Source organism: Macadamia integrifolia, chromosome 1 (assembly GCF_013358625.1).
Source record: "Macadamia integrifolia cultivar HAES 741 chromosome 1, SCU_Mint_v3, whole genome shotgun sequence".
NCBI classification, from domain to species: Eukaryota; Viridiplantae; Streptophyta; class Magnoliopsida; order Proteales; family Proteaceae; genus Macadamia; species Macadamia integrifolia.
In genome coordinates, this window is record NC_056557.1 from 10678610 (window position 1) to 10692143 (window position 13534).

At 35.7% G+C, this 13534-nt stretch overlaps 1 protein-coding gene across 2 annotated transcripts; it reads right to left on the bottom strand.

Annotated features, from left to right (window-relative positions):
- Window positions 1-1880: 1880 nt before the first annotated feature.
- On the bottom strand, window positions 1881-3108 carry LOC122084310 (protein RGF1 INDUCIBLE TRANSCRIPTION FACTOR 1-like). 2 transcript variants are annotated; one of them, XM_042652463.1, is made up of 3 exons: window positions 2842-3108; window positions 2435-2680; window positions 1881-2345 (listed from the first exon to the last, which is right to left on the bottom strand). In XM_042652463.1, exons 1-3 carry the CDS (start codon window positions 2842-2844, stop codon window positions 2028-2030), a joined length of 567 nt encoding a protein of 188 aa, XP_042508397.1. In that variant the 5' UTR covers window positions 2845-3108; the 3' UTR covers window positions 1881-2027. The 2 variants fall into 2 exon arrangements, with proteins under 2 accessions (XP_042508397.1, XP_042508389.1); XM_042652455.1 differs by having other exon boundaries at window positions 2435-2686.
- Between the last annotated feature and the right edge of the window lie 10426 nt (window positions 3109-13534).

The following is a 13534-nucleotide window of genomic DNA, read 5'->3' on the forward strand; positions in this document are numbered from 1 at the left end:
ATAAAATGGAAAATCTATGAAAGCTCTGCTCCATATTCCAATATAAATATATAATGTGGGCTCCATCCCCGGGCGGTAAGCTAAATGCATCAGGATCGTCCAATCTAGATTAATCTGACGTCAGAAATCAGGCTAACGGGTCATCTCATTTTAATTAGCTGTAAACACCGTTGGATGTGGTTCTTCGATACTTTTGGGTGGGCCAATGCGGATGGGGAAACCCTAGTGACAGTGGAGAAGCGTGGGGGTTTTGGAATCTGATGCGTTTTGATTGGTGACACGTGGCATAGTGAACCAGTAATGTGCTTTCCCGCTCATTCTAACGAGAGAGTCTTCTCTAGTTCCCCGTTTCGCAATTGGAGTACTAATCTTAAATTCAGGAAGTCTTTTTTTTTTTGGGTAAAAAATTCGGGAAGTCCACGAGAGTTGGACACTGAAGTGAATGAAACACAGCTAATGCCAAAAACGCTCTTTTATCTGACATGACATAATATACCGAGAATACCCTTAAATGCTATTTCGGCTCTTATTCACTTTCCCACATCGCTAGAAGGTTTGTGTTAGCCTGTTAGGGTTAGAAATTCATCTCAATGGATCATGGTTATAAGTATTGGTTTAGTATTGGTTGTATTGGATTGATATTGGCTGAGATCAATTCTACATCCTTAATCAATCCGTATTAATTATTTGAATCGTTTCAGGGTAAAATAGTAAAAATTAGTACTTAAAAAAAAAGAGGGGCCAAAACCTTGGTATATGTAGATATCGACATCGTCCAATAAATCCATGCAATAGATTGAAAAGGAAAAAAAAAAAATCTTAGTTTCATTTTTTATCATGAATGTCATAGGTCAACTAACCAAAAGAAAAAAGAAAAAAAAATCTCTCAGACCAGAGAGTGATCCCACGATTGGAAGGCCCAAGGACCAGAGAATGATCAAACCATTGGAAGGACCTTGGCAAATTTCTCGAGGTCACCCCAACTATGGAATCACTCTATGGTCCTTGCGCTCAGTGAGTGTGATAGTGCGATGAGCATCGAATGGATGAGAGTATTCAGGCATGTGTCCCGAGATCTTTTCAACTATCCGATGCTCACTGCACCATCGCATTCATTGCAGATGATGTTTTTACCGAGTTCCGGGTCAATCTGTACTTTGACACCACTACTTATGACTTAGCAGCACTTGTTTTATTTTATACTCATTTTTCTTAAAAAACTTCAATTAAAAGAACATATATTTGTCAGCCAGATGCAGGGAATTATTTCCGAGATGTTCAATTGTTAAAGTTGAATAATTCATTTACCATACAACAACCTTCAAGAGATGCACATACACGCGGACAGCCCTCAAGCTTCACAATATATAAATTATTCAATCTTCCTATAACATTACTAACTTATAAACTATTTTGTCTTGAATTCTTGACCCGTTTCGCTCCAACATATTTTGGTGAAATTGAGATCTGTGGTGAAAGTAAAGGGGTTGGGCCGATATGCCCAAGCGCAGAGCCTAACACTGATCTCGTATGGGGGTGTACAGTATGGTTCAATAGGATTGATCATGACCTAATGGGTGAACCCGCGACTTGGAATATATAATGTACTATTATCTTATTGAGAAAGTCATTGTAATTTTAGGGGGTTTTTTGAGCTAGGGTTTCAAAAGCAATTTTCTTGCCGTTGTTTGGGTGTAATATCTTTTATGCATAGTGAAATATCTTCTTCTTCGCTTGAGGACGTAGCACACCACACTAGTATGTGAACCTCGTTAAATCTTTATGTTATGCAGATCTATTATCTTGGTTTATTTTCGAATTTCTTTGTGTTTAATCTCAGAGAAACTAACTCTAAATAGGAAACAAATTCAATCCAAACAAGTTGAAACAAATTAAAAAATTACTATCTCCTACTTATCCTACTTAAAATATTTCCAAATAAATAAAACTTTCTAAAATCCTATTAGAGACCAAAGACTATAGATCTTATTCATCTCCGTTTGCATACGCAGATGGATTTAGATCAGCTACGGTTGTACACCAGCATCAATTCCCTCGCTGTCCAGAATAACTCGTCCACGCTTGTGCTGATCAATCGATTCCACCACAGACTCTGCATCATTGAGTTCTGGAATTGGATGGGGCATTAATGGAGGACTAGGACTCTTATCCTTTCCCTTTTCTGCAACTACTGAAACCTTGCAAGCGATCGAGCAGTATCGATAAGGCTCCTGTAAGCTTCTCTCACATGCCTCACAAGCTGCGCCTCCGCTTTCTGATTTCGATATTTTTACTCGCGGACGAGGGTTTAAAAATACGATCTTTGCCAGATTCGACAGATACGACTGCAAAACCAATTCATGAACAAATTGTTATTAAAACTGAGATTAAACATCAAAGAATTGAAAATTAATATGAAACAAGATTAGTATACCTGGATTTGGGAACAATTTATATGCTTTTCAATTTCATCGACACGAACTACTTCTTGATAGACATATCTGCGAATCTGAAGCTGTTGATGAAGGTCATGAGCAGAGGAGGAGAGGCAATTCTGACAGATACTTTGGTTACAGTCGATACAGAAAAAATTCATCTTATTTTCTCGGAGTTCCTCATGATTTACACAAGAACTGAAGAACTTGGTCTTCAGAAATGATTCGACCCACTCGTTTCTCATCTGCAACTTTTTAAATCAATGAAACCATTCAATAACTAAAATTCATCGAAAAATTTAAAGAAAACCTTAAAAAGAGGCAAAGAAGATGGAGATTTGAGAGGAATTCAGAACCAGAAAAAGGAGAAAACTTAGGAACAGGTAAAGAAGAAGAAAAATCTCACCATTTTTACGGTTTGGAATCAAAATTTCGCCCTAATTTCTTCGAGAAGATGAAGATCAGAGAATGATTTGTGAATTGAGCTACGAATTAGAGATTAAAAATGTCGAGAATCGAAGGAATGTTTGAGCGATTGCGGCCATAACTTATAGAGGGAAAAATCTGGGCCCCATCCCTGGCCTGTAAGTTAAGTGCATTAGGAGTCTTCCCTAGATCCCTGTTTCGCTATGGGAATACAAATCTTAAATTCGGGAAGTCCAGCAGAGTTGGACTCTGAGGTGGACGTGGATCTCCTGAAAGACCGAATGCCATAAACGATCTTTTTGTCTGACCAAATATACCGAGAATACCCTCAATAATAACTTTTTTTTTTTTTTTTTTTGTTTTAGTGAAGGAAAAAAAAAAAAAATTGCATAGCATCACATGGTTGAGGGTGATCCGATTCCTCTCCATAGAACCAGAGACAAGAGACTGATCCCACGGCTAGAAGTAACTGGACATACATCCTGAGGTCAACTCAACCGTGGAATCACTCTTTGGTACTTGGGCTCTAGGGTGTCAAAAGTGGGAGATCTGGACCATCTACGCCATGGTAGCAGTGGGACTGCACATTTGACGATGTGAAGCACCCAAACATTGACCCCAACACACCGGCATGCGCCACAAGGTGATCCAGGCCTTAGGATGTGTGTTGCCACCCTTGTTGTACCATAGAGGAGCTCCATACGTCAAATGGGCATTAGGATCCTCTCCAACGCCCAAACCTGCCCAACTTGCAATAGATGGCTGGGAGGACTTGAGGGTGTGTGCCCGGTTCCTCCTAAACATTCAATGTACAATGGAGTGGAGCCTGATTTGTCGAATGGTTGAATCAAATTGATTTTTTACCCGCCCTCCCCCTCCCCCTCCAAATACACATTTTTACCTATATTAGGTCAGATCAAAATCAGACGGACAAGGTTTGTCTTTTGGTAGAGACGGATAGGGTGTTCAGTCCATAAAAATTAAACTGAAATCCAAAGTGTTGTACTGCTTGGTCTTGGTCCATTGTAGGTTTCCTTTAAACGGTCTATTATTGGTATAGTCACTGTTTTCCATATGAAAAATAAAAAAAAATAAAGTGTAAAAAGTAATAAACTTTTTTTTTTGGGGGGTCTAAACTCCAAACAATCAGTTTCTATCAGTTGCATCATTTTCTATATATTAGCAATTTTTAAAAGTCAATACCAATGCCAAACCAATGAGGACTTGTGTTCATCGGTTTGGATCAATTCAATCCAATCGGGTCGGTCTGCATTTTGACACCACTACCTATGGTTTACGGCACTTGTTTTATTTTGTACTCATTTCCCTTAGAAATTTTAATCCAAAAAAAAAAAAAAAAACATATTTGGTTAGCAAGATGTAGGCAATTATTTCCTCTATTAGTTCAATTTTTTTTTTGGGTGCGATATTAGTTCAAATTTCAGGTGACTCTTTTTGAATACTCATATGAACTTAAGAGTATAAATTGTGTAAGAGATGTTCAATTGATAAAAGAGAAAGAGCGGGATAAAGTGAAAAAATCAGAAAAATTAAAGAAAGAGGGTTCTTCGAAGGGTTTTTTACTATCGGTGGAAGGCCAAGGGGTCTTCTTCTTGAAGACAGAACTACTGAACCCGCAGAAGAAGTCTCCTCGTTGGATTCTTTTCTTTCTCTCTCTCTCTTAATAATCACTGAAACCTTAGTGGAGGGGTTTACTGTAGAGAAGGTGTTCACTATAGTGTAGTTTTTTTTTTTTCTTTGGATTTTAGACTTCTCAGAAAATGCAAGGAGAAAGATCCATCAGCTTTGATACCAAATTAGTGGGGGTCGATAGAGAAAGGGAAGAACCTATAAGATTTCTCAATGCATGGGTAGAAGTATTTAAAGGAAATAATACTACTAAAACAAAAGCCAACTCTAAATAGGAAGCTAACTCAATTTAAGAAAACTAAAATAAATTAAGAAACTAGTATTTCCTACTACTTGAAATAAAAGATTATACAATATTCCTAAATAAATAAGATTTTTAAAAATCCTACTAAACCAAAGACTCAAATGTTGATTCGATTCATCTCTGCCTCAATACTCAGATAGGCTTGAATCAGTCCATAGTTGTGCACAGTGAACTTATATCCATTGTTGGCAAATCAGGTTTTGATTAGGAAAACTAGGCCGAGTTTGGTCAAAAGATTAGAAACTTAGTGTAAAGTCATGGAGACTCGTCTTGTATTAAAAAATGACAAGACTCGGACCAAATCATACTGAGTCATTCAAGCACTACAAGAAAAGCAATTTTCGGCTACAGTAAAAAAGTGTCTCCGAAAATATATATCCGTCACCAAAAATAAAGGTGATGGAGTATTTATCCTTTGCCGTCCCATAGCCCATAATGCCATAGCCGAAAATGGGCTACGGTAAAAGGGCTACAGTAGGGATGTGCATTTTAGGTGACGCTTATTTTTTACCGTCATTGTAAGTTACATTTTTAGCAATGGTTTCTTTTTTTCTGTCTCCATAGGTCATTTTTGAGAGATGCCTTTTATTACATTTTCGATGACGGATTAATCCGTCACCATAAGTAATATTTGCTACGACTATTTTACTATCACCATAAATTACATTTTTAGCAATGGTTATTTTTTTGCTGTCTCCATAACTCATTTTTGGGATACGATAGTATTTTTACCGTCGTATTTGATTACATTTTCAATGACGGATAAATCCGTCACCATAAGTAAGATTTGCTATGGCTGCTTTTATCTGTAATTAATAAATGTAATTTAAAAAAAATGTATTTTGAAAATTAGAATATCATTGTTACCTATAATTATACCTGAATATATCAATTACACATCCATATAACATAAGAATTCATTGTTTTCATTCAACTTTTAAAAACTAAATTGTTTACAATCATGAAATCCATCTGTTTCATTACAATTTCCACAAACATAATATAGAAAGCAATGAAAAAAAAAAAAATGAAAATGAAACTCCAGCCCAAATGCTTGTTTGAACCTATTGATACCAACCCAAAGAAACAACTCTCTTCTCATCCCCAAATACATAGTAATTGCAAGTATTGATCCTTAAAGTTGTGCAGCTACATAAGATGGTGCCTGCCATTATAAAATATGAGTGGAATATTAGGAAAAAAAATTTACACTACCAAAGTAAAAAGAGCATAAGTTTTTCATAATTAAGACATCAATCACTAATATCTAGTTAAACGAGTATCACATCCAAAACTTGTCAAAATCATCAAAAATTTACACTACCAAATTAAAAAAATGAGCATTATATGATACCCAACCACCACCAAACAATCAAATTCAATCCTTCTACCCATTCCCTGTGTCACATCCTTTTGATAAAATAGCCGGAAGAAATTGTGGGACGAGGCATCTAGATATTATGAAGAGAGGTTTGATGTGTGTGCCTTCTATCAATGGTTGTAAATATATATCTATACTATTCCCAGGTCTTCGTGGTCCTGGAATAAGCAAAGTAAGAATGAAAAAGTCCTGCTTCATGTACATCCGTGGTGGCAAATTGTATGGCATCACCACAACAGGCCATATGCTCTTCTTTGAACTCAACAATTTGTTCGGGTTGAATCCGTCACTTGCTAACCCAAGTCTGATATTACGGGGCTCCTCACTAAAAGTTGGATGCAGCTTATCAAACTCCTTCCATGCTTGCCCGTTAGTTGGGTGCCTTAACCTTTGGTCGTTTATGCGGTTCTCATGGTGCCTTCTCATATTAAATGAGGTTTTAGATGACATGTATAACCTTTGCAACCTTAGAATCAATGGAAAATGACGTAATGTCTTTGCCGGAATTTTCTATTCTGGAGTTGCATATCTTGATGTGCCACATTTGTAACAAGATTGGTCTTTCTCTGTTCCATTCCAATACAACATACAATTATTTGGGCACACATCAATCTTTTTGTAATTAAGCCCCAAGTCTTGATAATCTTCTTAATATTGTTTGGCAAAGTATTCGGTTCGGGAAGTGCTTCTTTCAACAACTCCAGTATCATTGATAATGCTTTGTCGGTCATTTTGCAGAGACACTTTATATGATATAAACGAAGAGTAAAGGATAATCTGGTAAACTTTGCGCATCCTGGATATAACTCCTTCTCTGCATCTTCTATCAATCTCTTAAATTTATCCGCATCTTTACTCACCCCCTCTATACGCTCACCTGTGACACTATCCATAACTTCTTCATTTATATTTCCACATTGCATCTCATTTAACATGGTGTGTAACATCATATGTTTCACCTTCATCATGTACAACAGTGTTAACATGGTGATGTGTATATGAAGATGACACTTTCCCATGGAAACTCCATTCGGTATAATTACATAGAAATCCATCACACACTAGATGTTCTAACACATCATCTCTAGTCATCCATAGTTGATTTACACATTTTACACATGGGCATAGGATCTGATCTCCCATGGATGCATTAGAAAATGTATATTCTATGAATTTGTTGACTTCTAGTCTATATTGTGAAGACAACCTGAAACAGGGTTCCTTAGAACTTTCAATCCAACTCCTTGGCATAGTTCTCACACGTGAGTACTAAAAATCAAAGGGTCTATTGTTAAATCAGCATTAGCAAAAACCAATCAAAATGAATCTAGTTCTAAATATATACCTCATAAATGGATGTAGAGAAATCCAAAACATGTAATACAAAAAAGGCCAACCCAGAAACATTAAATTAATAAAGAAAGTTGTATCCGTAAGCAATAGAGCATGCAAAAAATTAGCATATGAAAGATGTTACAATGTACCCACAAGCATGGACACTCCCACTCAACTGTCTTGAGTTAAACATACATAACCATCGAAATGAAACTATAAACATGGAAGATGAACTGGATGAGTTTAAAAAGACAAACCTTGGCAAGAAAGTATGACACAATAAAATATGTAAAAAAGCATATTGCATTTCGAAAAACAATTGGGAGTTCATCAATTTTGAAACAAATGGATCCGAGGGAAGACACCAATCTTTTAACATAACCTACATTCATTTAAAAAATAATTGTAATTTTTTTGGTCCATATTTAGAGAACATGGACAGAATAACTTGACATTGATTAGTAATCGATGTAACTATAAGTCTGTGATCGATTGTGTTTATGAAGGACAAAGTAAAAATATATAAATAGATTAGAATCTGAGAGCAAACACACTTTGATCAATTATAGCATGTGGAAAACTAGCTCACAATCTAAATCTGAATCATACTGGCTAAGTATTTATTTATTTAATTAAAGTAAATAGAAGTCTTCAACCATTACTACTCGTAAGAAAATAAAGAAAAAGAGTTTGGCATATCAAACATACCTGTGGAAGGATGCTACAACTTTCCAGTGGATAGGTAGAGTCACACCAATTCTCACTTGGTCAAGCTTATTAATTTTACTATGCGACTTTGGATAGAGTAATGGGAAGTACAATTTAAATACATATGAGAGAGAGAGAGAGAGAGAGAGAGAGAGAGAGAGAGAGAGAGAGAGAGAGAGATATGAAACTTGAGTACCAGAAGAGTAGCTTGAATTATGCCAGTGAGATTAACCACTAAAGCCATTCATTATAGGTGGTTGATTGGAAAACATGGAGAGATGACGGTGTTTTTAACAAGGTTTTTTATATATTGAGAAATCATACAATCGGTTACCATGGCCTCAATTCCTTAACTAATACTTCAAAGTATAATTAATGTTGACACTACATGAATCTTGTCATTCCATCTCTCAGTAGGACCATATCTTTATTTGAATCATAAGCATTAAGCACATAAACTGGAACAGAATAAAAAAATAAAATCAATAAAAGAAAAAAAATTGGATTTGCAATTTATTAATTCTGTCTAATAATTAAGAATTTTTATGAATGATATTTCTTTTGTTGCTAAGTAGGGTACATTGAAGAATCCATTTTACAGGCAAACATGCAATGGTTGTGTTTCTTCTTCCTGCTGCGCCTTCCTTTACTTTAACCGAGAAGGGAAAAGAGGAAAGAAAAAAGAAAAAAAAATAAAAAATGGAAGGATATCCAACGGTCGAAAAACCATGAAATCACTAGTCTCCCCTAAGACTCCAACGTTTACAGTCTCTCTCTAACGTTACAAAACCTCTGCAACTCTCTCTCCCTCTCTCTCTACAGCTGCTCTCAGCTTCTCTTCTATCTCTCAAGCAAATTTGAAAGATATCGAATTGAAGATCAGCTCAATTGATATCCTGGTTTTCCAAGCTCCTTGTTTCATTATTTTGTTTCCGTTTCTTCTTGATTACCCTTTTCTATTTTCATTTGTAGATTCTTCATGAGAGAAATGGAGCCAGCGAAACTTGACTGGAAGAAAGTCAGACTCTACATTTGTTGAGAATGAACTCTGCGAGCACAAAAACGCTCCTGAATGGATTGATTTCACTGCTCCTGAAGATTATGTAGACGATGAAGCCTGGTTTTGTAAGCCAGGTAAAAACCTTTAACAGCTTAATCTATGAAAAGAGTAAATGGCTATAGTCTTGTTTTTTCTTGCGCTCGACAAAATTTTCTCTCCATATTGTCTGCACCAAAAGACCGCTGCAGATTTCAATTTTTTTGTTCTTCCTTTTGGTTCCAGAGATGCAAACTTAAAAAGGAGAGGTCTTATCTCATCTTCAAATTCATGAAGTACAGATTCAATATCCAAGATTACTGAAGAATCTAAGCATCCTTATTTATACTAGCAAATGGATCAAACCATAACAGAGAGAAAGAGAAACTCACTAGTAACTCTATTGTTCGTGCCCTTGCTTCCAACGAAAATCGATGCAAAGTAACCTTTCAGAATCAATGAGTAAGCTTTTGCAAAGTAAGCTTTCAAAAGAGAGGGTAGTTCGTGAGTGGAAGGAATAAGATGAACAAAGATTGAAAGAGAATGGAGGTTATGCGGTTATCACTTTGAGAAAGAGGGAGATCTGGAGAGAGAGAGGAGAGGGAATGGAAGTAACGGTTCTCACTATGAGGAAGAGTTTGAGAGAGAGAGAGAGAGAGAGAGCATTTCAATAGAGATTGGAGGTTACAGTTTACTGATCACTTATGAGAGTTTGAGAGAGAGAGAGAGAGAGAGAGAGAGAGAGAGGGAGAATAGCGGGAAGATGGAGGGAGGGAGTGAGGCGGCACCATGAATTAAGCCACGAAAATTAAATTTCCTCTCTTTTTGGGTTACCGTCATATATATTTTGTTATCCTAATTGTTTTTTGAGACGGTAAATTCTAACGTCGCCCAATCCCATTGCATTTTTACTAAACAAGTTCGATTATCAAATATTCTGCTACGGCAATTTTTCGTCATGGAAAATTTATAAAAGGTGACATATATATTTACCGTCTTCGAAAATAATGTTTGGTGACGATTTTATTTTTGCCGTGATCTTAAATTAAAGGTGTCAATTTGATACTGATACTGAAAATTGATACCAAAACCGACCATTTAAAATCGTACTGATCGAACCGAAGGAATTTCGGTATGATTTTGGTATGGGAAAACATAATCTTTTTCGATTCGGTTTGATATTGATATTGACCATTCGGTATACCAAACCGAATACCAACACTTCTTGAGAAACTACCAAAACGTCAAAACTTTTATTTATTTGGGTACAAGCCAAAAGGCCCAAAAGGTCAAAACTCAAAACCAGAATTCAGAAATAGAGAAACCCAAAGTTATTCTTTTTATTTTTTATTTTTTGGGGGATAGAACCCATTTAAAGTGAGTTAAATTAAAACCATTTGTATACCGAAACTGAATCGTACCAGAACCATACTGAGTCGGTTTGATATCGGTATTGCAAACTTAAAAATGTTAACAGTATGGTATGGTATCGGTATCTAATATTAAGTTTCGATACCGTACTGAAACCAAACCGAATATAGGAAATCGTACCGATTAACATCCCTATCTTAAACTAATAAATGGTGATGGTTAGTTTTCTACCATCTCTATAAATAATATATGGTGACGGTATAAGTTCAATCGTCACCCAAAATAATTTTATGGAAAAATTAAAATTTTATATGGAATGTTGGAAAATTTTTCCTTTTTTTTTTTTTTTTTTTTTAATTAAGGAGGTAAAATATGTTGTAAAATGTTATTATAAAATTTTTCAATGAGGAATTTTAACATTTATTTTTTATAGAAAAATCATTTAAAATAATTACCAAATGCGTTGCATCCACCTTTGCAGTTGTTTCTCAGTTTTCCCTTCACTAGTATTGTGTTGTGAAAATTGGCTTATTAATTTCCTTTAATCTAATGTTTCTGATGCATTGGTTGAACCCAAAGTCCTAATAGTGGTCCAACTTCTAATTTGTAAATTTGAGAGCACATGAAAGAAATTGAAAAGGAAAACGAAGAAGACAGAAAGAACAATGAGGATCCACAACCTACTTTCATCCTGTGGAGGATATCTTTTTCGATCATGATTCCTTTGCATATGAAGTTGGGAGAGATGGAAGTTGGGGAAGGAGAGCCTAGTGTTTAAATTCGTGAGAGAGCGGGAAGATGATATTTTAGTAAACTAAGCAATATTCTCAATGAATTAATTTTTTTTTAAATACTATAAACACTTAACACTTAACACTTAACACATGTAAAAAGAATAAAATATGAAAATAAATTCAACTACAAGGGGAAAGAGAAGGTAAAATCAACTAAAACAAGGGGAGAAATTGAAGGAACATGTCAACTATTGAATTATTAATCGTCTTTCGAGTCAAAGCTTCTCTTTCTCTAGGAAAAAAAAAGAAGCTTTTACAGTTTTACTCTCCTCTCGATGTCTTAAAATTTACAAAAGATGGTCAAAACTCAACCTCTTTTCATGATCCAAGGCCTAGTCCAGGGGTACATATGGCTCAAATCTTTTTGGACAATAATTCTCCAACAACCATTTTTAAAGTGGGCAAGAGTTCCACACAATCAATTTACGTATGCTTTCGTTCAAGGATTTTTTTTAATCTACTAGTCTACCAAGCACTGTTGGCCAATGGTCAGTTATTTCTAGGTAATGGCCACTTATTTCTACATGTGTTCACTCACTCATATATATAATAGGATTCAATCCCACAACCTTCTCTCATAGAAAGAGGTTTTCGAATTAGTACTAGAGGCACCTTTACCTGTGTGCATATGGATAACACACTTTTAGATTACGTAAGAAATTGTTAACGCAATAGTAGACTTGACTTGTTGATGAAGATATACCTTGATGAGGGGGAGAGGGGAGCCGAGAACAATTCAGATAGTTCAATGCCCGGGTTGCTAGTAGTCTAGGAAAGAGTTGGTCCAACTATCCCAATCCCTATCTCGTGCCCAGATGAAGATCCTTGGATAGAAGATATCAACGCGCCATTTTCGAAAACAAATTTTCTTCATTATCATAATAAAAGTAACAGCTTTCAACTCTTTTCTTGGGTGGATTGATAGGGCTTATGCTGCTCTGTGGGCCTTTTAGAAAACTCAAATACCCTGTGAATGAGCTAGTGAATAAACCGACGATGAAAGGGTCAGTCGATCCAACATTTTCAACCCATGCACCCCTTTGTAAAGGTCTTTTGTAAACAAGCACGAAAGAAAAGAAGGCAACCATGAGAAGCAGCAAAGAAAGAGTTCACGCGTAACAAGCAAAACAAGAGCCGGCTCTTCAAGCCGAAGATGTCACCACTAGGCTAAGTTAGTGTTCATTTTAATGATTTTCTTATTAATACCTCTTAAGGTATCAAATAATTTGTAATCTTATTTTTTTTTATCTTTTTACTATATTACATAACTTTTTCTAATGAGGGAAAATTCTGTTATTCTGCATGTGTACTTGGAGAGTGTCCATGACAATGAAACCTTTGGTAATAACATAATGACAAGTCACATTCAAATTACTTTATATCCCAAATTAAAAAGAATTTTTAAGAACAATATAAGGGATAATTAAAAGAAGGTATCAAGTCTTAAATACATTTGTAGATATGTCATTTTTATCTAATATTTTCTTATATGAGTGTAATTATTTTCTCTCTTTTCGAGACCATATAATCCACATGCGAATAATTAATATTGTTTTCCATGCCTTTGATGGTGTCTCATGAGAAATCCCCATTGATGTGGGGAATCCTCTCCCTTTAAAAACAGTTTATTTTAAGAGAAAATATTCCCTTGTCGATGATTCAAAATAGATTCTTTTTTATCCACTGTGACCCACCAATCATTACTCCTCATTTCTCCACCTATTTATGAATGTCTAAAAACACTCTCATACTTACGAACTTGGGTTCAAAATATTCTAAAAAGCTAGCTGATAACTATGATCGTGACCACCAACGATCCCTTGCCCTATATTAAATGAGAGTGTGTGTTTTTTATTAATTAGAACAAAATTTCTTATATTGGTGGCTACGATGAAACGATCCAGATGTGAACCTCAATTGTCTGTTATAGCAACACGCCATGGTGACGGTGGCCTCATGATGTCTCCGTCCAATTCCAATCCATTGTATAATGAGGAATAAAAGGTATACAATTTCTATGGGACGTAGGCCTCCCAAAAGGTAACAGAGGCGTACAAAGGTTTCCTCAGGCTGGACGGAGATTGGCCCTCGAGT

Coding starts and splice junctions, on each gene's coding strand:
- LOC122084310 (XM_042652455.1), bottom strand. Junction 2,346..2,434: donor TAAATTGTTCCCAAATCCAG/GTATACTAATCT, acceptor TTGGTTTTGCAG/TCGTATCTGTCGAATCTGGC.